This window comes from Seriola aureovittata, chromosome 20, assembly GCF_021018895.1.
Source record: "Seriola aureovittata isolate HTS-2021-v1 ecotype China chromosome 20, ASM2101889v1, whole genome shotgun sequence".
NCBI lineage: Eukaryota > Metazoa > Chordata > Actinopteri > Carangiformes > Carangidae > Seriola > Seriola aureovittata.
In genome coordinates this window covers 20,943,454-20,969,694 of record NC_079383.1, presented here as the reverse complement: position 1 = coordinate 20,969,694, position 26,241 = coordinate 20,943,454, and the positions used below count along the sequence as shown (strand labels likewise).

Below are 26,241 nucleotides of genomic sequence, written 5' to 3'. Positions count from 1 at the left end.
TAAAATGACAAGTTGTTACAGGAAGTTAACAATTTCTTGGCTTCATGAACTTCGTACCAAACCGACTCATACGAGAGGGGTATTGATCTTCTCATCTAACTCTGGGCAAGAAAGTGATTTTAATCATTTCCTAAAACTGGTCCTTAACTTCTAAAGTGCAGTGCTACTTCCTTCAGGCAGATTGGAGGCTGCAGTGAGTCGCTATCGGAAAACGATCGGCTGGGGCTAGCTGGTTAGCATGCTAACTCCAGTAGAGTGAACAATGACGTTGCTTTCCACCTCTGGAGACAGCTGTTGGTGAGTTTAAAGAATGAAGCTTGATGCAGAACTCACAACAGTTTGCAGGAACTTTCTCCACCTTCATTTAACAGAGGGCTGACAGTGGCACTGGGTGACCACTAGAGGGGGTTTCATCTTGAACTCAGTATGCTGCAAAATGTATTTATCTTTTTATTTGTGCACTTGGAAACATTTCTTCTAGACTGGTAAGTAAACAGCTGTTAATGCTAACGTTAGCTATGTAGCAATAGTAAAAACGAACATAATCAGGCCTTTTTGCAAAACTGTCCAACAGCTACACTATTGCCTGGTAATAGGGTTGGATGTGCTTACATACACACACTCATAGTCTAATCAAGGTAAACACAAGGTGGTGTCTGCTCGCAGCAGAACCTTTTCCTCCACAAAGCTATGAAAAAACTGTCTTCCAGCCAAGTTGCTCTTAATCTGCTGAGAGGTTACCTCAAACATCCAGTTCATCATGTTAACACAGGTCTGCACTCGCACGGATTACTGTGGCAAAACCTGGCTGCTGCCGCCACCGCCGCCGCCTCTGAAATGTAACGTGGCAGCCTTAGCCGACGCAAAGCGGGGCATTACTTCAGAGAGTGCATCAGCTCTGCACATGTTGTTAAAGCAGCGGGGATTCATTTAAGTAAGTAATGATGGAGTCAGGGGGAATTTTTTTCCCGGTACTTTAAAGCTAAAGTTTTCCCACAGGAAAAGGAAATGTTTTTTTCATCTGCCCACTGCTTTATATGTAGGTGGTGAGCAAATCACTATAATACAAAGGCAGTTTCAGTTTGTTAGCGGAGGTTAAGTTATTCTGTGATATAGCATTCAGAGGCCCGTGCACTAAGCAAAGCGAGGCGGCTGTGGTGTCGAAGACTGTGGAATAAACTGAGTGCTCCGGTTTTGCTGAACATTTAGAAAAGAAAGGGAAGAAAGGGCGTTGTCATAGCAGAATTATGATTTCACTTGGCAGAGCCGCGGGCTCGCCGGCAGCCACCGGTTACTCTGTACTTCTTCTCCAGAGTCAGATTGCAGAGTAGATTGCGTCCAGATGCGGGGCAGATATACAGAGCCGGAGTGAGCAATGGCCAAAGTGTCAATTGCATTGCTGCCAGGCTCAATTCGAAGGAAGTAAGCAGCAAATATACCGTACCTAACTTGACCAACACCTTTAACGGACTCCGAGGGCCACTGGCAATTCTCTCAAGGGAGGTTTTGATTTAGAAGCTGCATTGCAACAGGGCTGATCTGATACCTGGAGCTTTGACAAGGACGTAGAAATGTAGTTTAAAATTGGTGACTGACTCCAGGCTTTCTGCAGGGTTCACCAAGTTGAATTTAAGACTTTCTTCTTTCTGGATTTACTGCAACTTGTGCACAGAAATTATTATCTTGTGCACATAAGAACGAAAGAAATCAAATACACTACTTTTACTTTAGATACTTGAATGATACTGAATGCAGAATTTCAAACCTGAGTACTGCTCAAAGCCTGTTTCACACTCATACTGTCCAAAAAAATGCAAGTATGCTGCAAAAACAACATTGACAATACGGCCTAGAATGATTTATTATTATATCACATTTTTTTCAGAACTTCCCAGCAATTTAGAACAAAACAAAAAAAAAATTAATGATCTTATCAATTAAATTAATGCAACTTGGACCGAGATAAGCAGCAGAAAATGCATGACGAGAAATGATTAATTAATTTAAGTTTTGGCTAAGAACTGTAGCTAGCAGCAGTGAGTCATGTTTTCCTGCTGGTTTATAATCTTGTTTATAAGTGTGTACCATCTCCCGGCAGCCCACAATCAAAGTGCAAAAAACATTTTATAACTTACATTACTGCCTGTGGTAAGCAAGAGCATTTTTTTTTAATACCTATAAGGCTTTTTTCTTGAGGAAACTGAACTCAACGGGTTGTGTTCAAGCCCCTGCAAATCCCCGGACTTACAGATTTCAGTGTGAATTGAGCCGAGAGACACATCCCTATAACCACAGATAATCACAAAATAACAGTAAGAAAATGTAGCCCTGAGGCAATATCAAAGCATTACAGAGAGGATGTTGTGCACCTTTGTTATCTCGCAGAGTGAAGTTGAGGTTGCCGGCAACAGGTGCAGCGAGGGCGAAATAAAAGCGGTGACCGCTCAGAGGTTCATCCTTATCCACGGCGCTGACGGTCTGGATCACCTGGAGACAACGGGGAACACAACAAGACCCGTCAAGATCAGTTACCCCCCGCTGATCCTTATCCGATCTCACCGGCTGATTGGGTGTTAACTCGAGCTGTAAATTGTTTAATGTAAGCATGCAGTAAGAACTGGCTGTTGTTGTCGCTCATGGTATCAATTTGAGGAAAGTATTGTCGTCAAGCCTTTTGTATATGCATCACTTTTCACTCTGTCACAGATTTATATACACAGGGGCATTAATCTTGCTTAAAAGGCAAAGCAACAGTGGGAGTAAACTGGAGAAAATCAGCTTGATTCTGATTGATGGAAAAGATTTTCTTTATAATGTTTGGCTGTGGTTTTCTGTCGTTTATCTCTTCAAGTACAGTGAGTGCTTATTTGGCAAGAGCTTGGCAACCTCTTAAGGATGAAGTGTTTTCTTTTGGGAATTGATTTCTCCAAAGCAAATCATTCTCCAGCGGTTACTCTCTCATTCCTAGTCCCTAGAACAAAACACATTTTGGTGATAATGTTTAAAACCAACCCTTTAATGATCCCGTCCAGAAGATACAACAGAAAAAGACCAAAAACTTTTTGACAGTTTTTTTTTTTAGCTACAACAAAAATCTATTATTATTTTTTTTCAACTGAACACATTGTTTTGAAATTATTAGCCTCGACCAAACAGCTAAGATGTCAATTTATCTGTCCAACTCTTAGGCTTTAAACACTAAACCCAAGAAATAAAGCATTTTACATACAACATAAAAAATAAACATCTTATTAAAGATGCGTTTAAAATGAATAAACGTCTCTAATAGTTGATAATAGTCTCTTTTTATGGCAAGTATACCCCACACACTTCAATCTGGACACACTCTTTGGGCAAGAGTTGCAAAACCACCAGTGATCAGAGCGAAGTTCGTCAATGTCCACCTGTTATTGGTATCTTTACACAATTAACGCACATTTCTACCCATTTGTAGAGAATGTTAGTTCTGAAAAGTAGGAGTAGGAGAGTTGAATCGGAGGTGAACAGGCAAAGATACAGTGTGAGGTGAAAACATAGACATGAAACACATATTGATATCATTCACTCTGACAGGATATGATTATCTCCCATATCCATCTCGAATAAATAAAACAGTTTTGAGCCGGCCGGAGAATCATCACACTGTCAGGCTTTTCTTCAGGATCTAAGTAATCCAGTGATCGTTGTCTGCGCATCAAAGGAAACAGGGACAAACAGGAAATGCAAATAGATAATTCGGCTTAATTTTAATGGCGCCAATTTGCCTGTGTGTGTATGTTGGTGTTGGCATGTTTCTAAATGAACAGAAACATATTTGATATACTTACTAAAACTCAATGTTACACTCACCTGATTAAAGAAGAAGGAAAGAAAAACAGTGGAAGGTCGAGCAGCTTTCACCAAGGAAAAGAAGAAATCAAACTATTTTTTTTAAAATACAAGTACACCCCTCTGGATGGCATTTAAATTACTGAAGGACCAGCGGGTCAGGTTTGCTGAGAAACAGTAGATAATTATGGCTCTAATTATGACTGAGGATAGGGGGGAAAAAATTACCCACATTACCTTGCTCTGGACAGGATTAAAATCACTGACCAGCGCAGGTGACATCAAAATCACCCCAGATCCCCTGAGTCTGAACAATGAATGATTTTTCTACCACTAACTATTAAATCACCAGAATAGTTTGTTATGATTTGGCGCTATGCAAATAAAAGTGAATTGAATTGAACTGAAAGGTTAGGGTTACCCGGGAGAAGGGTAGAGAAGGTTCAACCAGGTTGAGTTCAGAACGACGAACTGCTCAACAAGCTGAGACGACCATTAAAGGGTTAATGCATGTATTCCAATATCTAAAATACAGACCTGTCTGCCGTATGAGAAATTAAGGTAAAATGGTTTATAACTAGTTTATTAATTTCATAAAATGAACAATCATACTTAAGTGGTAACGAAATGAACTCAGTGTCAGGTCAGTCCAGTGAACGCGACGCTGGTGCTGTTCAAAATAAATGCACATGCCACGCAGTCAGGCATTCCTGCTTCATTATTACAAGTATGAAAATGACTCATGATAAGAAGCGCTCTTGCTTGAGGCAATGCAAGACAAGCATTCATATCTGCGAGTTAAACAAGTGAACGCTTCGGCCCACTTTATTTCGCCTCTGAACACGGGACTAAACAGAATCTTCCTTCCTTTATTATATGGCAGTGTAGACAATTAGAAAATCAAATGACCAAATAAACCAATTTATTTACACCCACCAGCATGTGCTGTAATGATTGTTTTTTTTTTTTTATTCATACAAACATGTTATCTGAAAATAAAGTTATCTCTTTTCAGCAATATAAAAAAAAAAACAACAAGAAAAATACACCGGAGCTTTAATTTCAGCATCATCTGTGCAGCGGCGCTTAGCTGCAGCAAGAATAAAAAAAACAAGAAGGAGGCAGCTCACTCAGTACATGCTGTACAGCAGAAGCATATCACACAAACATGCCATATGGACGACAAATGATAGCCAACACGACGGCCATCAAAGTGGGTGTTACTGCAGCAGTGTCCCTATAAATTTAGATCAAGCCTCCCGAGTCCTTTGTAGGCAATCTAGAAACTCAACCCTGTGACAACTCACACCCGTGGACGGGATCCAAGAGACTCTTAAAAGCAATTCACACTAAATTATCACATATCCCAGCCCCAAACAGCTCTGTCTAACATCAAGACAAAAACAAATTTAAAAAAAAAAGAAGAAGAAGGGGAAAAAAAATAAAAGCCAATGATCTATCAGTGCTGAGACATGGATTATCAGTTGTCAGCTGTGATTAAATGCTGTTGGTTACAAGCTGTCAGGTATTAGGGGTTGGAGTAGGTGGTAAACGACATCCTGCCAATTATTAAAACTGGCAGGCGGGGTGAAAATTCATGAATATTTTACTCTGTTTCTTAACAAAATTAAAACAGTTGCTCTCTCATCAAGAAAAGTAATCACAAAGTATCCTCCTTTTTTTTAATTTATTTACTGTTCGGTTTTTGCAGCGCAAGGGAAATGTATACGGTTAAAAGGTTATCTGCTCGCGTTCAAGAACATTTGGGATATCTGGAGTTTATATAGACAGGAGTGATGTTTGTGTCAGCAGCAGATCAGTGACAGGTAGACGCAACAGTCGAGCACGTAAACATGCAGCGTGTGCATGCTCGGCTGCATATCATGAAAGCCGCCATTGATTCTGGGATTATAATAACTCACATGGCTCTCACTCTGTTATGGAAATTACACATCTGATAGAAACCTTTCTTTGTGGTTCTTACACCGATGATGAATCCTATACACAATTTGAACCCTTTGATGTCCTTTGAATATTGCAGATGGATTCTGAGCTTATCTCCAGGACGGCTTCCATCCCTCACTGCTGAGGGAAAGGACTGTAAATCATTCTTAAATCAAACACTTTGTAATGTATAATGCCTTTCATTAGTGTGGCTCTGATGCAAGGCGTTCCAGAGAACCTTTGGTGGGGAATTCTCTAATGGGCTGAGTAGGAGACAGGAGGAGAGAGGCATGGATGTAGACATAAATTCTCGCTGAGAGACATTAACAGCGGCAGCAGACTGGTGCCTGTCGCAAGGCAAGACTGAGGAGGCCTATGAATCACGGAATTAAAGGTTTTTTGAGTTTACACATGGCTGCACGTCAGACCAAAAAGGACATAAAAGGACAGAGGTGTCTCCATTTGTGGCTTTTGGTAAGTGAGGAGGAGAATGTGCAAACAACAGAGGCAGGCAGGCAGGTACACACACACACACACACACACACACACACACACACACACTGGTACTTGCAAATCTAATTAGGATGCATGGTCCACATGCATTGATTAGTCAAGTTTCCATCCAAATATTGAGCAAATTATGTAGAAAATCATTGTAAACTACCGTTATGTGAATATTAGGCATTGGGCAAATCCAGTTAAACAGTCGGTGGTGCCAGGAAACAATGCAATCAAGATTAATTTTTATTATTATTATTTTTCAACATTAAAGTTCCTCTCCAGACATGTTTTACACTATAAAGAAAATACTCCACATGAAGGAGTTTTTGAGGAGTTTATTGTGAACACAATCAGCGACTGGAAGACGTATCAGAACGGTGAGCTAGTTATTCGTTTATGCTGTTTGTTGTCGTAGCAGAGTGTTAGCTGCTGTGCTAATGCTAACTCTCGCTCTCTGCACCGACAAGGTTTCGGTGACCGGTGAAAGAGCAGTGCGTATCCAGATTGCATTAGAGGAAACATCAAGCTACGTGTTTCATTCCTTAGTCTGTCTTCTTAGAGACTGTCATTGGTTCCCTGCAGTTCCAAGGTGGAAATACACTTGATTTTCCCTGGAGAGGGTCTTTCATGTTACACAAGGAGATCTGCCATGTGCTGAAAACCTTTGAAGAAGTCAGGCGAATTTCAAACTGTGAAACCCTTTTTCTGTCTCGAAAACAGTGATTCGCAACATTTCTGACCCAGGTGACCTCTTAAAAATGAGGCAATATCTACCATGTCTCAACAGACACTGGGGGTTTTTGATATATGCATTCTTTTATTTCATTTTATGTTATTTTGAAATAAATTCACACTCCACATGAAGTCCAGTTCACCCATCACAAGAACAACTGCTCTTACTACTCTGATTCTGTCATCATCTTGTTTCCGGCTTGAGATTTAGAATCCGCGTTACAAACTGGGGAAATGTAGTTTGAAAGTCGTGGGAATTTATGTGGCGTGGGGGGGGGGGGGGGCAGGTAATGACAGACCCTATCCAGTGGTATAATGGATGCAGTGTTTTTGAAGCTTTGCCAATGCGAGGGACTAAACGTTGGGAAATCTCAGCCTCTACTGCTTCAGTTTTAGAGATTTATATGACCGTAACGTAACCGGCTCAGACGTGAAACACAGACTGTAAATACAGAACTTTTCGCTCAAACTCAAACCACAGAGGAAAGTGACAGAGTCTCTCGAAGCCTCATGTGCAGAGTTGTTTTCATCAGCTGCCGTGGAAAAGGCGAGAAGCCACTATACTTCTTCAGATGATGTGATTAATATAGAAGGTACTGACATGTTCAACCGGTGACAGTCGTCAACAGGTGACACCTGAGGAACGGTTATCAACACGTCTCACTAGCAGTGTAATTGTGGTAAATGCAGCTTTGTTCTCCTATAACACTTTGTCGGTTGCATATACAGCAGCGGTTTGACGAGTAAACAGGAACATTTCCACGTACGATTCAGGCTGAGTAACAACCACGAAAAACTTTTGATGGAAATGTTTCCTATTGAGCGTCAAGTATCAGACACTTGGACACGTTCGTTATTGATCCTGAAAACAGAAAAGTGAAAACAAGAGAAAAACCAACTTAGCTTATATCTGATGTAGTTCTTTATTTAAAACTAATGCAATGAGAATTTTGGTATATTTTATTAAATGTAGAAAAGGGCTGGCCATCGAATATCAATACAGACTGAAATTACTACACAGCATAGAAAAAGTGTTTTTTCTATCCTTGGATCTTTTATTTAGACACAGTTCTTGACAGTTTTGTGTATTTTGTTGGGAGGATTTCTGTAGAGCTGTTTTATGTATATCCTCCGTACTAAAGTGCCGGTACAACAACGCTGGTGTTATACTGATATCAAAACTTTTCTAATGATATCCAGCCTTACATATGAGCTTCAAGTATAACTTAGAAAAAATGCTTTTGTCTTTAATCTACAGCCAAATTCTGAGTCTGGACTTTTTTGATTGAAGGCTCCAGTCTAGTGATTTGGACTCAGCTTTCTCCAGACACTGCACCACCTGGATGATTAAGCTGAATCTTCACAGGCCAAATAACCGACTGTTCACCCAGCACTCGCCGGGTAATTCCACAAATAACATCTTGCCAACTAAAATGTGTCTATTCTCACTGGTGTGCAGTTCAAACAATCACTATTTAATTACCCTGAAACACACCTGAGGTATGCCAGTGAACTACAATGACCATAATTCACTGCACCTATGACACAGAGCATCTGCGCTTCTCTGAGCCTGAGCCGGTCGCGTGTCTGTGGCTCCGGCTCAGACTCACGACTGGAGAAATGTGGCTGCTATAATGAGGAAAGTAATGTCAGCTAATGTAGCATGGCTAGACTGAGACTTCGCCGTGTGAGGGAGCCGGAGCGATAACGAGCTTGAATAACACTTTCCTCTATTTGACACCAGCAGAATAAACACTCCACTGTGTTTTAAAATCTATTCCTTTAGTTCTCTACGATTTAAAAGTGGAGTTCTGACTCTTATATTTCTCCTGAAAGTGTAATTATTAGTATCTAAACAGGAAACGAGTCTTGAGTCTTTCACTCAAGCCACCTAAAGCCCTGCTGTGGATGAGTCACACAATAAGATCAAGCCAGCCACTTAAAAGTGGAACTATAAGTATAAATAAGCATTGCATCAAATAGGTGGCACTCGTTGCCATGGCGATATGACAGCTGTCACCACGGGTTGTGCTGTCGGGAGGAAATGGTGGGCCTGCGGTTTTCACACCCCTCACTCTCCGCTGCTCCGGCGCCGGCTTCCTATGACATCGACGCCCCGAAACATCACCCGCATGTGACACCCGTAACTTCGATCAGCAGCACCCCCCTCCCCCCGGCTGTCATCTCTCTCTCTCTCTGTCTCTCTCTCTCTCATGCACACACACATGCGCACGTATAGATTTTAAGGGCAATCAATATATGCCATTCAACAAATGTCATCTTTCAATCTCATTTCATCTCCTTTTTCTTTTTTTTCCGAAGCCGGCTCTCCCTCATTTCACATCGATCATCTGAACCGTTCGCCGCGATTCATCTCGTCACAACCGTGTTTGTTGTTTGCTGGCGTGATCCTGACAAGGCGGAACTGCTCAGGCTAAAGTGATCTCCTGGTGAGATCTGAGATTAAATTTGCTCCATGTTCAGTCTTTTTATAGAGCAGACAGTATGATGCCACACACTAATGTTTTTCCGCATCCCTTGCGCCTTGACATATCTGTTTTCAACTCCCACCTTGATGCAACACCTCTAATGACAGCTGCCGGTGTGAAGAAATCTTTTGTTGTTTGTGTGATTGATGCGACAGTTGAGGCGGTAGTTATGAAGTGGTAAGTAAGGTAGTTGTGATTGGGAGGGTGGGGTGGGGTGAGGGAGGGGTGAGGGGGGGGGGCCTCCCTCCACTGTAATTTAAAATAGTTTGAGGTTCCTGTCTGTATGTTCACAGCAGTCTATTTTTAACTTACGCCAGAATAAATCGGGGGATAATCAAGCTTTAAGTTGTGGAACTATTATACTACTATAAGTACGCTGCAGTAGCTATTAACACTTCCTGTTTGCAGTGATTTACAGGCAACTATCACCGGATTACTGTCATACTGATGAAATCTTAAAAGTGTGATGATTCTCAGGCAGGTTTCTGGAGTTATAAAGGAGCGTCTGGAATTTAAGGATCCTTATTTATGGACATCGGTTTTTACCCTCACGTTTTCCCACTGCAGCTGTAAAAACCTCTTGTTCTACACTACCCAACATTCACAAATGCCTCGGGGACGCTGAACCTCCCCCGGGGATGCTCGCGGGACTGCAGGGAGGGGCAGGGGAGCAGATTGGGGGCAGCAGAATGCCAAGTCCACTCATGTATGTAATGGTTACACTGAAGTGATTGTACAACGTGACCCCACGTCCCCAATCATTCCCAATGCCCCTGCCCCATCATAATATCAGTTAATATTATGGCAGAAGACAGACGCACCGATGATCCGTAACAAGTGGCATCTCTGGAGAGAGCCAGTGCCACGAGACTGCCTTAATTAGGCCTGAAAAATGGCAGGTTATTCCATCCCTGCACTCCCTGTTAATCTGTGCTACAGAGCCACAGAGTCAACTCTGGCCCCGACTGGCAAATATTATTTCATCTTTGTCGCAGCTGTGAATAAGCCAATGGGCGTGACAGCCAGTGGGCGGCCTAAGATTTTTAACAAAGCTTACAGACACAGCCAGAACAACCAACTGTTCAATGCTGCTGCCGGACACACAGTACACAACAGGAGCATTTTAATTAATTAGGAATCAGGGAGGTGGTGGAGCGCACATCTGACAGGTTACAAGTCCACCCAGTCTGTCGGCTAACAGACAGCCGACACCTAGTTGTAATTCAGAGCGTGCTTTCGCATTCAAATGTCAACCTCTCTCTTTCCATTTGCTCTGTATGTGTTTTTGGGTGTAAATTTCATCATGAAATTTTCATTTTGCCTGCCTTCATTATTCAGTCGGAGGGTGCAATCCCACCGGCACACTTCAGCGTTGCCTAAACAGAAGACTGTATTTGAATGGGACTGAATAGAAATTTGAATTAGTGAAAAACAAAAATGAGAACAAGGACGTCCTGTCTGCAGCAATAACTCGAAAACTGAGGACAAAGGTGTGAATTTAAATATCATATCGTCACACAGGGTTTTCAGATATTTTCCAGGTGCAATGTAAGAAATTCAATGTGAATAAAATAATTACACATGTAATATATGTAAAACACATTCAAGTCAGTAACTCACATACAGAACATCAAATATATATTTATATATATATATATATATATATATATACAGTATATATATGAAATGTCGATTACACTTCACTCGTGTTTTTTCTTGGTATTTCACCATGTAATAAAATATATATTTATCTTTTTGCTTAGTAAATTTCTATCTTTTATAAGATTGACACATGATAAATGTGATAACTTCACATACAGACATGTGATTTTTGGACATTTCACATGTGAAAAAAACAAACATAATACCGACAAATATATTTTTTCACATGGAATATTATATTTTACATATGAAAACATAGATTTTATGAATTTCACTTGAGCTTTTGTGCTTTTATTTGTATTTGAAGTGTAAGATATGATTGTTAGAATAAGAATGCATATTGCTCTAATTACTGCCTAAATTGTGCACCCTATCCCTTTCCGTATTTTATAGTTAATTATAAAATATAACATGTTACAAATTTGCATATTGTATTGACATTTGTATTTCAGAAAATGTTGATGATACATGTAAAAAAAAACAATTTCACATGTAGTATCATATCTGTAAATTTACATATACGATGTGATTTTACATTTCTGACATTTTCCCATATGAAAAAAGACGTGGGTTTTGGGAATTTATATTTGTGAAATACCACATTTTTGCATATTTTACATGCGAAAACATGAAAAACGATAATCAACAATGAAATGACTGAATGCAGTTTAATTACTGTGCGCCTGTTTTTTCACTTATAAATCGTGTATCTACTACTACTACTCTGTAACTAGCTGGCTAACTGAACGATTAACTAAATGCCTGTTCTTTGGGTAAAAAAGGTTGTTTTGTTTTTTATTTAATCTACTTTGGAAGATTTCACTTCAGATGAATTAAAATGAAGGTAAAACCATTTCCCCCACACACTGTATTTTGTGTGACGGGACTGTCTTCACTGCCACTAGCTGACTTCCATTTATGTCTGCAGCACTTTAAGACTACGTGGAAAGAATTTGAATGCAGCACGTCGGCTCGGTGTGTGCATGAGGACAGAGGCCTCCGTCTCCAGCAGCTCCTTGCTTTACAGCAGAGTAGCTCCTAGCTATACCTAGGGCAGACCTCACAGCTCAGCTATCACTGGAATTTGAGTAAGCAATCAGTCTGCTTCAGCTGAGTAATTACAGATTTGCTGTACCTTTTCCTGCTGATGATGCTGTCATGGGCCGTGGCTGTTGCTATGTCCCGGGGCCCGGTTTGATTGTTGGGGAATGACTTTGTTTCAGTGTTGTCATAGTCTCTTTGCTGTAATTTATCAGGCGCTAGTGCGGAGAAATGTTCAAATTATCTGCTGAATTTGAAAGTCAGGGTGTATTGACGGGTGATAGATAGTCGCTTGTGTTCGCTCGGAATTTGATGTCACTGAGTAACAACACTCATCTGAGAATAAGCGGCAGGATCATTAACCAAAAATAGACATTCAGCTGTGGTAGAATGCATTCTTCAATAACTACTAACAGACAATCAATGTTTATTCCAGCAAATACTCTGTACCCTAAAGCCAGAATCTGATGAATTACAATTAAATTTGATAATATCTCAAAATACCTGAAGGTAAGTTGAGCGGTATTTACTGAACTTCACTTTGTTTTTCTTTAGTGTGATTTTAACAAAACAAATACGAGACAAAAACCCAACACAACAAACAAAAGCCTGGAAACTCAGAATACCTGTAAGGCACTGTATAACCTCACTGTGGTCAAGCATCATGCACACACAAAAGAAAAAAAAAAAGAAAAAGCAAAACAAATGCACACATGAAATATAGTCTCTCATTTTTGCAAATGAAATCATTTGCCATTTTTGTTCACCCTACCGTGAACACGGTGACAAACAAGTCTGAAATATGAATGCAAATAACATATTTAAAAGGGCCTAATAGCCATTTCCAAAACAATGCGTCATTGTGATCAATTGTACTTATTCAGGTCTACACGCCTCCTTTACCCTTCGCCTCTGATTGTATTTTCCAAATGCCAACAGCAGACGAATCGCCACCGCAGACACACAAGTCATTTAGCAACAATAAGGCCAAATGCTAAGCACGGGGAAAAATGCGATGCAAGACTGCAGCTTCTTTTCCATCCACCAAATCTCCAAGCCCTGAAATCTCCCAGGTTCCTTCCCTTTTTTCATGATGTTGTGATACAGTTTCTGCTCTTTTGCCCTCCGTGGTGATTGTCTAATTACAAAGGGCTTTCAGAATGAAAAAGCCACACCGCGGCGAGACGCCACTCCATCCCAGCATGAGATATCACAATACGATGTCATATTACTGTGTACTAGGACCGCAAGCAGAGTCAAGCACCATCATTAATTTAGTCGGCTCTGACAGAATGGAATGAGAGTAACGTCTCTAACGAACGCTAACACCAACGATACCTGCGATCAAATCTTAAGGACGTGTTTCATACTAATGATGCCGTCCTCCCTGGAATGACCTCGAGCTGTGGAGTGGATACGTGCGCGGTGGACTTGTTTTTTTTCGAGGAACAAGAAAGAGTTTTAATGGCTTTGAGAGTCAGCAGGCTGTCAGACTTCAAGGAGGTAAAAAGGAAGGAGAGCTGGACCAACTGCAGAGACATGGGTCTTACCTGTCCTGGCAAGGCGTTCTCGCAGAGGAGAGTTTCATAGTCTATGGCAAAGACCGGGGCATTATCATTTATGTCCAGCACTGTGATGAGAGAGATGCCTTTCCCAATTTGGGTTGGGTCCTCTGAAAGAGAAGGAGATGAGAGAGTCCCTTTTTATGTCACAGCGTTCAGCAAACTTTCTTTTAAACACTTTAATTCTGCCTTAACTTTGCGTTGAAGCACTTGGCCAAATTATGGAATATTGATCTTTCTCATGTTTTTTAATTAATCACAAAGGAGGAGGGAAAGAAAAAAAAAGTGCTGCTGTAATGAAATATGCAGTGTGCTCCCAACAGCTGGCGTCCTTACCCACTCTGCTGTGGATAAGCCAAAGTGATTACACTCAGTGCGGGGTTGTTGTCGGTGGAGGGGGGGGTGGTGGGGCTGCATGTGCGAACAGTGGGCTTCACGCCTCTGTCTGCCTGACACACACTGATGGCTAAATGGCTGCGTCTGAGTGCAAGACGATGATTTAGCCTGGCGTCGCCGCCATGCCAGCCAGAGATGACGCGCTGACATTCGGGCCGGCTTGATTTGATGGTGATAAAAAGGACGTGTGGAGCCTCGGGCCACAGTCTTGTTGTCATTGGCGTGGTCTGGGCAGAGCGGATGAAATGTGAGTGACTGCAGCTCAAATGCACAGCATCTCTCAACCAAAGAGTCCCCGCAACCTCTTCAGTTACAAAGAGCCCATTTACTATAAATACTGTCATAAGGCGTACAGGGCAGTGGATTTTGTTGCCAGTCCATGAACTCAAAAGATGTTCTCAGCTGAAAACAGTGCCTGAGTGTCACTATGTGTCAGAAGCCACTACCTCATGCATGAGGGACTGTGGTGACATTTCATATGGCTATTATTATATGCTGCCTTCTCTTTGTTGCTATATCAGGCAAGCGCTCACACTCGGGAATCAACCAAGTAGTGTGTCTGTGTGCTGTTAGATGTAAATAAAAACACATCTTTGAAGCAAAGAGTGATAAAAAAGGTTTTAAAAAAAAATAAAAAATAAAAATGAAGACCCTTTTTCACACTGTGCTCAGTCTGAAGATGTGAAAGCAGAGGAACTGCCAGGCTGACAGGCTGGTTGTCTATTTTAACTTATACTGATGTGATGCAGCTGTCTAGAGCGCTCAGCGGATCGTGTGCAGATGATTGTTGTCAATTGTGTTTGCGTGATGGCAGTGAAATGATAGGAGAAAAAAAATAAAAAAAGAAGAAGAAAAAAGGCACTTCTCGTGTCCTTGAAGCCATTGAGAGATGAACAAAAAAAAAAAAAAAAAAAAGGCACAAGGCACTTCTTCACATCGCATTAGCATAGTTCACCCGTGGGTGAGATCGCCCACCCTTAGTCAGCATCTCGTCCCCACGGCTCAGGGAGGCATGGAGGTCAAAACTTCTGTCCTGCGTGTGAATTAACATTCCCCGACAGCCCCACAGTGACCCCAACAATTGCGTTGTCCACGACAGACGAGGCTGTGGGGATATTGTGACAAGGGGTAACAGCACAGAAGGGATCTAAGGGATTCACTTTCTCAAGTGACAAGCTAACAAGCTAATTGACCATTTGCTAAACCCCAGTGGCAGATTGAGGCTACCGCTCAAATTTCTAAGTTATTTTTCAAACTGTGGGCTTTTGTTTTTCAGACAGAGGTGGATGAAAGCGGTTCTCTAATTTCTAGCTGGCAACCATCAGTTAAAATAACAACTGTCTGTGGCGTCAGCTGTAGCTAGCTTGCTAATTAAGCTACGCACGTCTTAGCGCTACTCAAGCCGAGGCTAAAGCTAACAGGCGAAAGCTTCCTTACCAGCCATTACTCTGTTAAGCTAACAATATGTTTTTTACTTTAAAGTTACAAGCACTGGCTTTTAAATTGAAGCATAACCAGTGTGTTTGTCGAGTGTTTCACTAAATGAGGTGTCAACTTCCCAAAATTCAATAAAGAGCAGGACAGAGATGCTAACGTTAGCTTGAATTCTGATAGCATCCAAGAACAGGCTTCACATAGCGAGGAAATATGTTGCCTAATTCCTCAAACTAATGTAGTTAGTTAATGAAATGCTACTAAATGTAGTTTGCAGCTTATTTTAGAGCAGAAACAACATCTTGGATCTGATCTTTACACTTTTGTTTTTTGTTTAGCTGCACCATCTTATTCGAGCTAAGAAAAGCTGTTAAGTGCAGCTGCTGTTAAGTAAACTTACGGCTCTCGATGGCCAAGATGGTGAGGTTATGGACGGAGTTGGCCTCTCGGTCCAGAGGCTTGGCCGTGCTGATGACCCCGCTTAGAGCGTCCACGTTGAAGAAGCGCTCCAAGTCAGTGTTCCTGTCGATGGAATACCTGGACACAAACACACAACCGTCACACTTTAAAAAATTGCTTTTGGATAGTGGTATTGATCCGACATTTAAGTGTTCTTCTACTCGTAAGGAAAGATTATGATGGTTTTCTTTCATCAAACTGCAACACTTACTCTTGATACGGTAAAAGCTTCAATCAATTATCAATGAGCGTGTACGATTTTTATTTCATTTTTCAAGTACAGATCATTAATGCAAGTGTAGAGATCACTTGAAATTCAGAGAAGCAACAGGAACTTGGAACTTTATAGAATGAACGAAACAAAACCCTATTAAAATTTGATAAAACTGAAGTCTGTCTACTTGTCCCTCAGCACACAACACTGATCAAACCCTTTCAATACACAGCAACTCGTATTTCTAGAGAAAATTACAACTTCAATTAGCCTACATCCAAAGGGTATTATTGCAATGTAATTTGACTCTTGTGGCTGCATTAGTTCCACAATAATTGTAATTTCAACAGATGTAGTGAAATATATTGCAGACGCTGATAACAGTCACAGGAGAAAAAAAAGAGTCAATTTACAGCTACAATGGTGCAGTAATTTGATTTTCTGATTAAGATTACTAACAGTCCTAACAGACCAAGCATGAATTCCATACAATATTCATTCAATTAATGCAAAATATGTGGGGATCTTGAGAGTGACAGCGCACAGATTGGCAGCGTGAGAGCTTGTTTTTGACTCATAAATGCCACGGCACAAAGTGTTGAAGCCTTGACCCTCCTGCAGGAATGCCCTTCTCTTGTTCAAGATGGCATTTCACTTTTGCAAATGCTGCACTCTCTGGCCCTCCACCCATCTGGCGGTGTCCTTGTGGCAGCCGCACAGGGACTTTTGAGGGGCTACAGATTCTTTGTGATTGTAGATAATGTGAGAGAGAAGTTGAATGGATTAACCTATTAGTCGTCTTTGCTCTGGTTTTATTAGGATCCTCGGGGGAATTTCAGTACATTTATTCTATAAGAAGCAGCTCTTGAAAAAATAGTCTGAGGACAGGCTGAGAGGACAGATAGTTTTTAAGGTTTGCACCACCGTGTGATAGCATGTGAGCAAATCGTTAGTACCTGATGGCACTGTTGGAGGTGTCTGGGTCATGGGCGGAGACCCTCCCGATCGAGGTGCCCACTTTGGCGTCCTCCGAAACAACCATCTTGCTAAGTGGCGCGGAGAAGACGGGCGGCTCGTTCACGTCTTCCACCGTCACCCTGATCGACGTCGTGTCGCTGAATGGGCCCAAGCTCAAGAAGTTGGAGTCGATGTTCCTGTTCGTGGCTTCGATTCTCAGGGAAAAGCTGCTCTTTGTTTCAAAGTCGAGAGGCTGGAGGAGAGAGAGAGACAGGAAAGGGTGACACAACACACGGGAGGAATCTTCACTTTTCTTGTCAAAATGAGAGAGGTGAGCTGTGAGGTGGCAAAAAATGTGTTTGTAAGGACGACAATGTTATATCTACTCCACGGTATCAGACAGGTGAGGGTGAAGGAGCAGCTGATGTATGTAAATCTGTAAATCATCCATCAAAATCTGAGATATTGATCCCAATTAAGGATGTCGACTCTAAAGACCCATTACAATTTAAAACGCGGTCAGACTTAAACAAAGTCATTTGCTGATAGATTATAGCAAGTTTGTGCTGTGAAAGCAATTGTATTGATTTTAAGAAAGGCACAGCATATTGTGAAAAGTGTTGTGAAATAAATGTTTTTTTTTTTTTTAAAAAACATTTTGTCATTTCGTGTGGTTTATTGAACTCCCCATTGCAACACATAATATACTGCAGGAGAACATTGATTTGACACTTTCATTGTCGGTGACGCTCTCCAGTGTTGTAATTGTCTGAGTTTGGTGCAAAACAAACAAAGGGATCAAATTGGCCCATCTGACAAGAATTGCTAGTGCCCAACCATGTCACTCTCTTTCTCTCCCCACAAAAGAGCTGCAGCATTAAACTGTCACATCCATGTGGCCCGAGGAGACCTTTTCAAGTCCTCTGACACCCCTGAAAATGTGAAGCATGAGCCTTGAGCTCTGAAGCGTCCAAAAATGAGGCAAGAATGTGCAACTCGTTTCCTGTATAAATGAATAAGTGACTTTGTTACACATTTAACTTGAGAAGTTTTATTTTATATAAGTGGGTGGACGTCAAAGACAATATTTATAGCACCTTGGTTCCCATGGTGAGTGGAGTGTTGTTTGTTGCAACCTCCGTCAATCACTACAGTGGTCTCTGTGCCGCCTGTTGGTTCTGCAAGTCTGGAGCTGTTAACGGCGGTAAAGCTGTGAGTGACCGTGGGATGTTTACTTCGATCAAAGGTGCTGGAGATAGTCAATGTTGATTTGTCATTAGCGATCATCACTTAATCCAGAGGTGCAGGAGACTTTTTGAAACAGCGCGAGACAGACGAAGAGGAGAGAGAGGCAAACTGGGAGAGACAAGTTGGACTAATATCCTCCAGTAAACAGACAGGATGGATCCAGACACACATGCGAAATGGTACCAGCACCAAAAAAAAAAAACTGCACCATTTCCTGTGTGATGCTATAGTTTTGTGCCAGTGTGGTGTTATTCAACTACAAAGCTTTTAAAGAAGCAAAAAAGTGACATTACTGGATCAAAACCTATAACGTCTTAGTCCATCTTGACTTAGAATATATATAACTTTGTTTAAAAAAAGGCCCCAGTAGGTTCCTGAAGCATCTGAATAATGTGGTTTTTCTATGAAAATGCTAGTAAACAATAGCACACTTTCAGCAGGATGGTGTATGAGGGACTGACTCGAAAACTACAATCCCCATGTTCACCCTAATAAAGTTACATGTCATCTAGTGCAAGCGCGCGCCTCACTGATGTCTATTTAATACAGTGGAGATTTACAGCACAGAAGGATAAGCTACCGTATATTAGGTTTCAGGTACAAAGAGAATACTTGTTAGTTGGCTCAATTCATTTTTGGGTTTTTTTGTCTTTTTTATAGAATTTGTTGATGATAAGAAAAAAAATATATATATTGCAAGCCTTATCGTTAAATGTTTCACCATGAAAAGTCAAAATATATTCTTCTATGGGTTAGCTCCATTACTTTTTCCACAGTGTAATATGTAAGACATGCCCTCCGAACACAAATAGATAAACATGGCTTCCTTAGTAACCTGAGAAAGTTGGTAATGTCACCTTACACAAAGCACATAATACCAAAGATCTGGCAGCCTATATGTACTATATGTATACGTATAGGCAGCAGGTAGGAAACGTACCCTTTGGATGTTGTGGTGTATTTTTCAGGCAGAAAAAAGGAATATATTACACAGAGATAAGTGTATAAGCAGAGGCGCAACATTTAATGCCATACCAGCTGCCTGTGAACATGGCTTTACCCAACAGCCTGAAAACATTTACCTATATGTCTGGCTGACTTTCAGAGGGGAGGGTTTCAGGGCCATTTATGGGCAGCAAGTCATGCTACAAAGGCTTCAGATTCCAACAGAAACATTCCCCGCAGGCTTTTCGCAGTCTGACTGAACCAAGGTTCTTCATTCCTCACCGGTGTGTTCCTATTTATGGTGTGAAAACCAAGTCTGTTGTTCATGCCGTACCTTCAGGAGAATGATGACCCCCTCTTGTGTGTCCTCATCTGTTGTGATGTTGAACATGCCTGGCCCGTCTCCGTCCATGATCCTGTAGTCCATCTCTGCGTTGGAGCCTATATCAGCATCCGCCGCTTTGATTCTGGCCACCACAGATTGCACCGGCAGCGACTCCAGCACTGTGTACTGATAGCTCTCTGAAAAAGGATGGACAGGAGCGGATGTTGGTAATGGATGTGCTTATTTCGCTACCAACTCACCTTCAAGCAGCAGGGCTTTTGTTATACCCCTTCAGCTTTGATTTGGCTGTCTGGCTCCTCAAATGTTGCATAACACAGACAGGCAGCAGCGGTGACACATATGGAATAAAGCACTCTGCTTTCACTTTCTTACTGCAGCATAGGCAGCGGAGGAAGAAAAGTAAAATATGCAATTAAGAAAGAGAGCACACCAATTTCTGTTCTCGCATTTCTACAACTTTTACAGCTGGAAGAATATAGTTAGCAAACTATACAGCTTCCTGAATGGTGTCTTGGTGTAATGGGTTATGCCTTCAAACAAAAAATAGAAAGTGAGAATTAATAAAATAAATAAATAAATAAAAAAGAAGCACAGTTAGATCCCTTTGATACCTTTCAAGGGATGAAATGTCCACTCAAAGATTCTATTACTCGGAAACTCTCCATTGTGTTCCCTGAGCTTTTGTCTGACCCTTCTGATTTAAAGTACTCTTATAAGAATAAAGCAGGGAATCATATTCATAATCATAACCTCCCCAATCACCATGGCAGAGCTCATTACCAGACCTTTCTGTGTTCCTCACAGTGTCTCCCTCAGCCACCGTCTAAATGCTAATCTGCCTGACATTGTTTGCCGCCATGTAATCTTTATAATGGCTTTTTAATTTGCCGTGGAATAGCAGCTCTTTAAAAGACCAAAAAATTGCTTTCCTCCCTCCATTTTGCCCCTGCACCTACCCTCCCCCTCACCCCCACCCCAGCCTGTCCTCTCATGCGGCTAACCTTGGCTTCTTTCCCCTCGTTTCTACCAAGGACTACCTATGGCTCCTGGACTCTATCAACTCTGATGCTCCATAATGGTCTATCGATTCTGACCCATGACCCTGCGAGGAGCGACAGCAGGAGCGAAACCCAGAACTCCTCCAAAAGTCCCTTTCTTCCCAGTGTGACAGCACTGGGATAAAACGGCACTGATGACTTGTTGTGCAAACTCGAACCTTTCTTTCCCCCCCAGGGGCCAGCAAATTGACTCGACTTCATTGCAGTCCAGTGGTGAGTGCACCAGCCAGACAGTGGTTGGGCTATCAGCGGTAAACCGATTGCCGGCGCTTCGGATTATCATGAGAAGCGCTGCATGCCTTTGAATCCTAAAGCTCGGCCTGGAACCCATTAGCAGCCCGTGAAATAGGCTGACAACAAAAAAACGGAGCCTGATTGATCCTGGTATCCAACGCCGAAGCAGCCCCAGCTCTGATGAAGAGTAAAGCAGGGAGGTGCACACCTTGCAGGAAGGCCATTTTTTAATTTGGTCATAAAAAAAAAAAGTCAAAATATTTGCTGAAAATACAAATCGAGGCTAGTAACAAAGATAAAGAGGGAATGGGGTTAACATAACCTTAATGACGAGGTTTTAATGAGCATTATATTCTCCCTCACTTTGCAGGAAAAATAATTCTTCAGCGTTGTTACAGATAGTACAGCAAATTTCATTATTTTATTTTCCAATGACGTCTTCTCAAGTGTAGAATAACAGCCCTCTGCATTCATTGTATACAGTACAGAGTGTGCCCTCATTTGGTTCTCCGAGTTCAAGTGGGTTTTCAGCAATAATAGGTCTTTAAAAGCCCACTCAGCTGGAACAAAGAAAAAACACTGCAAATGAAGCAAGGAGATGTTGGTTTATATTCTGATTGCTGAGTAGCTGTTGAAAAAAGAAAGAAAAGGCATGCACTGTACTGTACTGTCAAGCTTAATTGGCCTTACACTGGCCCAACATATGCCCACGTCGTTGACCCGAGTCTGGCCCATATACTTCCACATCTGGGCTGTTATCCTCCAGTGCTGTCAGACAGCCAGGAAGATTCCCTGTGTGTGTGTTTGTGTGTGTTTGTGTGTGTGTGTGTGTGTGTGTGTGTGTGTGTGTGTGGAATAATCCGTCCAAAATAATAATGGCCCGAGAATTTTTGAGCCATTGAGTAGTTTTGCTGACAATCGGGAGCGGAGTCTTACTGTGAGTGAACCGAGGCGGGTTGTCGTTGACGTCGGTGAGCGTGACAGTAACAGACGTGGTGCCGGAGAGGCCACCCATCTGGCCGACCATGTCTTTGGCCTGGATGACAAGTACGTACTGGTCCCGCGTCTCCCGGTCCATGTTAGGCAGAGCTGTTCTGATGACACCTGAAGAGAGAGGCAGACATACTGTCAGTTCAGCCCGTTCATCAACACCCAAGTATCATGTTCCAAATTATGTTTATTTGAATTGCCTTAAAAATTGTTGTTATAAAAATTGAAAGAATAATGTTTTCATACAAGTGTTTGGTACATTTGTACAAATACCTTCTGAAATTGCAGAATTTGAATGCTAAGCTACTGTAAGTTTTGCATTAGATATTTGAACTAATCCAGTAGTTTTAGCTGTAAAACTGTTTTAACTGTTTAAAACCAAATCATTTAGCCATCTATTTCAACAATATATCTGTTATAAGTATTTAAACTTTTCAGCCATCATGTTTAGCTAACTGTTTAACTGTTTAACTCTTTTAGCATCTCTTTCAACCTGCAACTAGCAGTATCAACAATTTGCCCATTAGCTAACTGTTTCAGCCATTTATCCAGTGCTTTTAGCTAACTATTTCAACCGTTTATCCAGTGCTTTTAGCTAACTGTTTCAACTGTTTACTAATATTATTTCTACCATTTATCCTTCAGACAAACTTTTAGCTAACTATTTAAACCATGTATCCAGTGCTTTTAGCTAACTATTTCAACTCTTTATCCAGTGCTTTTAATTATTTGCCATCACTTATCCTTGCTTTCGGCAAACCACTTGAACTGTTTATTCATTACTTTTTTGTGTGTTTCAACCATTTATCAAAAATACTTTCAGCTCACTATTTAGACCTCCCACCATGTAGTGCTGACAGATGACTCAATATTTGGACTTTTTAATCAAATAGTAATGTCTATTTTTCCAAATTAAGTGTTCTCACATATCCACTGTCAACTGCAGAAGAACCTCCCAGGGTACAAGCACTCCGCCTGCTTAAGAATCACTACTTTAGGTGACAAGAAGAAAATATGTTTCATAAATAAGATATGTTCCTGTTGTTTTCATCTGTATTTTGCTAGTTTTTCTTCCTTCAAGAAGACAGATTGCTGTTAGAACTTTTCTTCCCCACGGAGCCTGAAATGCCTCTAGCTCACTGTTGGTTTTTAAACAAAAGCATCAAAAATTTTTGAGGACTATCAAAAAACAGTGACTAAAAGACATGCAAAAAAAAACAAACAAAATTACACTTCATGCTCTGGGATGATTTAAATTATCAAGCTGGCTGGCGAGTACATCACTCAAGTACTGGAAGGCTTTATTCATGACAACATGGATCTTGTCTAGAAATGTGGATTCAGACTGGAAAATCCTGCTCAGCCCTCCAAGTAGCAATTAGAGGAAAAAAATGACTTGAGGTTAATGGTGGATGCCCATAATGGTTGGTAGCTTGTTTGCACAACAGCAATGAATTGTGACTCTTCTGTGCCCTAAAATGTGCTGTCACTCCAAATAGTTTAGCGGTCTGACACATGATGAGGTTAATGTTAAGACGCTGTCGGAAAAAAAGAGCACATTCAAGGGGACATTTTCGCCGCCAGGGGAGGCATTATCTGTCTGTCCCCCTGTCATGATTGATCTGTATCAGAAGAGGATCAGAGACGTGACAACACTAACATCAAATGACTGGCATTTGTCTGTAGTTGTCTGTTTGCACTTGAGCTACAGCATATAAAAGCCAGTGTTAAGTCGAGTTGTGGTACACATGCACAAAATACTAAAAAGCTTGCAGAGAAATCTTTTCATTAATGACATTTTTCTAATCTCATCTTTATCTCTTGACTGCAAAGACGATAATTCCAGAAAAATTAACGCCACGCATTTAAATGCAAAGAAAAACGTCCTAATCCTTCAAAAGCAATCACTGTTGCTTTCAAAGTTAATGACTTACCACACAATGTGTTTCAGTCATTAAATGGCACTTATTAAAGATTCAAACAGAACATGGAAGATTACTCATTAAGAACCTCACAAAGCCTCAGCACACAGTTCCTGAATAAATGAGTCATTTTTCGTTGCTTTATCGCATTCACAGCCTGATGAAGCAGATCAAAAGCAGGCTCTTGCTTAGAGTTTGCACCTGAAGAATTTCTCATAATCCTTTAAATTACACAGAAATTTGACATGTAATTGAGGTCCACTCTAACGAGGAGGGGGGGGGGCACTTATTTGCTCATTATACAATATGTACTGCAGAATTCTTAATCAGCTGTGGGCTTGACGAGGACTGTGTTGGATTGTTTTGCAGGTTTCACTGACAGAAACAATTTATCAACATGTCTGTATTGACAAAGGGTCGAAGGCCTTTACATACTGCGGAAGGTGTCGCTTGTCAGACAATTATCACCTGTTCTTTAGTGTTATTCAGTCGCTTTACGTTTACAGCCACAACTTTACTGTTTTGGACACAGTCTCATTAACTTTGTTTCTAGCCGAAAGCAGGCGGCTGTTTGTAGCTGAAAGCAGCCACTGTAAACTACCAGCCCAGCAGCAGCAGCAGCAGCAGACAGACAATACTGGCAACTAGCTGGTGAACAAAGTGGAGCATTTAACCACAAGAGAGCCGGATATTTCCTCCAGGAGTTGGTGGAGACCAAAAACAGATTAAAAAAACAGTGTGAAGTCGCCAGACACACAACTCAAAATGCACAATAACACTGTGTTACAGCTGTGTTAAATACTGCTTTAGGTGTAGTTGTGTCTATTTCTAAGGAAACATGAGCAAATACACATCATCCCACGATAACATATCATGTTGGTATGTTGGATGGACACGGTTCTATATACAAGAAAAATTACACGCAATTTGAAATTGTTTTTGATTTTTACCTGTGTAGTTTTCACAGATATGATCGGTAATGACAGTGTAAAATGGATTTTCAATGATTCCACCACCCATATTGTTTTTTCTTATCTCCATTTGCGACGGGTAAGTTCGGGGTCACACCTGAGGCGTTCCTTCAGCCTATGGAAACCTGCGCTCTCTTAGCTATTTCCAGTTCCCGCCTATGTGCAGACAAGAATAAAAAAGGTCCTTTAATTGATCGCTGTGAGGAGGTGAGAAGAGGCTCCTTCTTTACATTGAATATAAATGGGCTCATGTATGGTTATCTCTAGCCGACAGGAAGTCACTGCTATCAGTAGCGTGACTGAGGTCCAGCAGTTCCAGCGGTATTAGTATGAGGTCTGTGTGTTCTGTCCACAAGGACACAAGTGCAATTTTTTCCCCGTCCAGTGCATTAGCTGAGGTGCTAAAATGTTCTACATACAAACCTTTTCTCCCCAAACCCAAAAACCACAAGCCTCACCACCGCATGCCTCACCTAACCCCCATCCCACCCATCATCCCTCCTCTATAACCTGAGCAAGGATTTCTCAGTCTGGTTCTCACAAGAATAGAAGTGGGAGCACTCACACTCACAGTCACACACACACACACTCACACACACACACACACACACACTCTCTCTATCTTTCTCTCGCACACTCACACAGAATTCACAATTAAGCTCAATCCAGGAACAAAGGAGGAAGGACAAACAAATCAAGAAAAGTGGGTCAAAAAGACTTGAAGAGAAAAATGAAGATGCCTTTTTGACCGTCAATCGCTGCCGCGCTTGAAAAATAAACAATTCCATGAGGTGTTTAATTTTCTCTTGCCATCCTTTATTAATGTCATTATAGTCCCTCTGGCTGAAAACTGTTAATGGTCTGTTTTAACTAAATGGCTCAGTTAGCTGAATTATAGTGAGCTGTTCACGTCTCCTCTCCAACGTCGCTGCCAGTGGAATGACTGCGGTCAATAAAGCGATAATCTTTTTCTTTTTTTTGTTAGCTCCACAAAACATGCCATTTCAGCCCGGCATCAAATAATGAACAGTGGGGCGTTCTCATGCACAGCACAGAGGGAGGAACACTGCCTTCCTCTCCTTTGGTTAAGCCTCAACCACAAAGTCAAAACATGTCATCTGCTTTTTTCTTTTTTCACAGCTAATGCTTTTAAGCTGAGAATTCCCACATCTGTCTATCTATCTATCTATCTATCTATCTATCTATCTATCTATCTATCTATCTATCTATCTATCTATCTATCTATCTATCTATCTGTCTGTCTATCTTTGTGCTGTGGATATTCACCCATCTGCTCCGTTTATCCTT

The 26,241-nt window shown here is 41.3% G+C and overlaps 1 protein-coding gene across 3 annotated transcripts in view; it reads right to left on the bottom strand.

Moving 5' to 3' along the window:
* cdh7a (cadherin 7a) overlaps positions 1-26,241 on the bottom strand; it is a 132,701-nt gene that overhangs the window by 12,088 nt on the left and 94,372 nt on the right. For all 3 annotated transcript variants that reach the window (XM_056364768.1, XM_056364767.1, XM_056364765.1), the window contains 6 exons: positions 21,987-22,154; positions 19,747-19,934; positions 17,219-17,472; positions 15,990-16,126; positions 13,748-13,869; positions 2,370-2,487 (listed from right to left, as the gene is read on the bottom strand). In XM_056364768.1, coding sequence (XP_056220743.1) covers positions 2,370-2,487; positions 13,748-13,869; positions 15,990-16,126; positions 17,219-17,472; positions 19,747-19,934; positions 21,987-22,154 — 987 coding nt within the window. The remainder of the gene's footprint in view (positions 1-2,369; positions 2,488-13,747; positions 13,870-15,989; positions 16,127-17,218; positions 17,473-19,746; positions 19,935-21,986; positions 22,155-26,241) is intronic.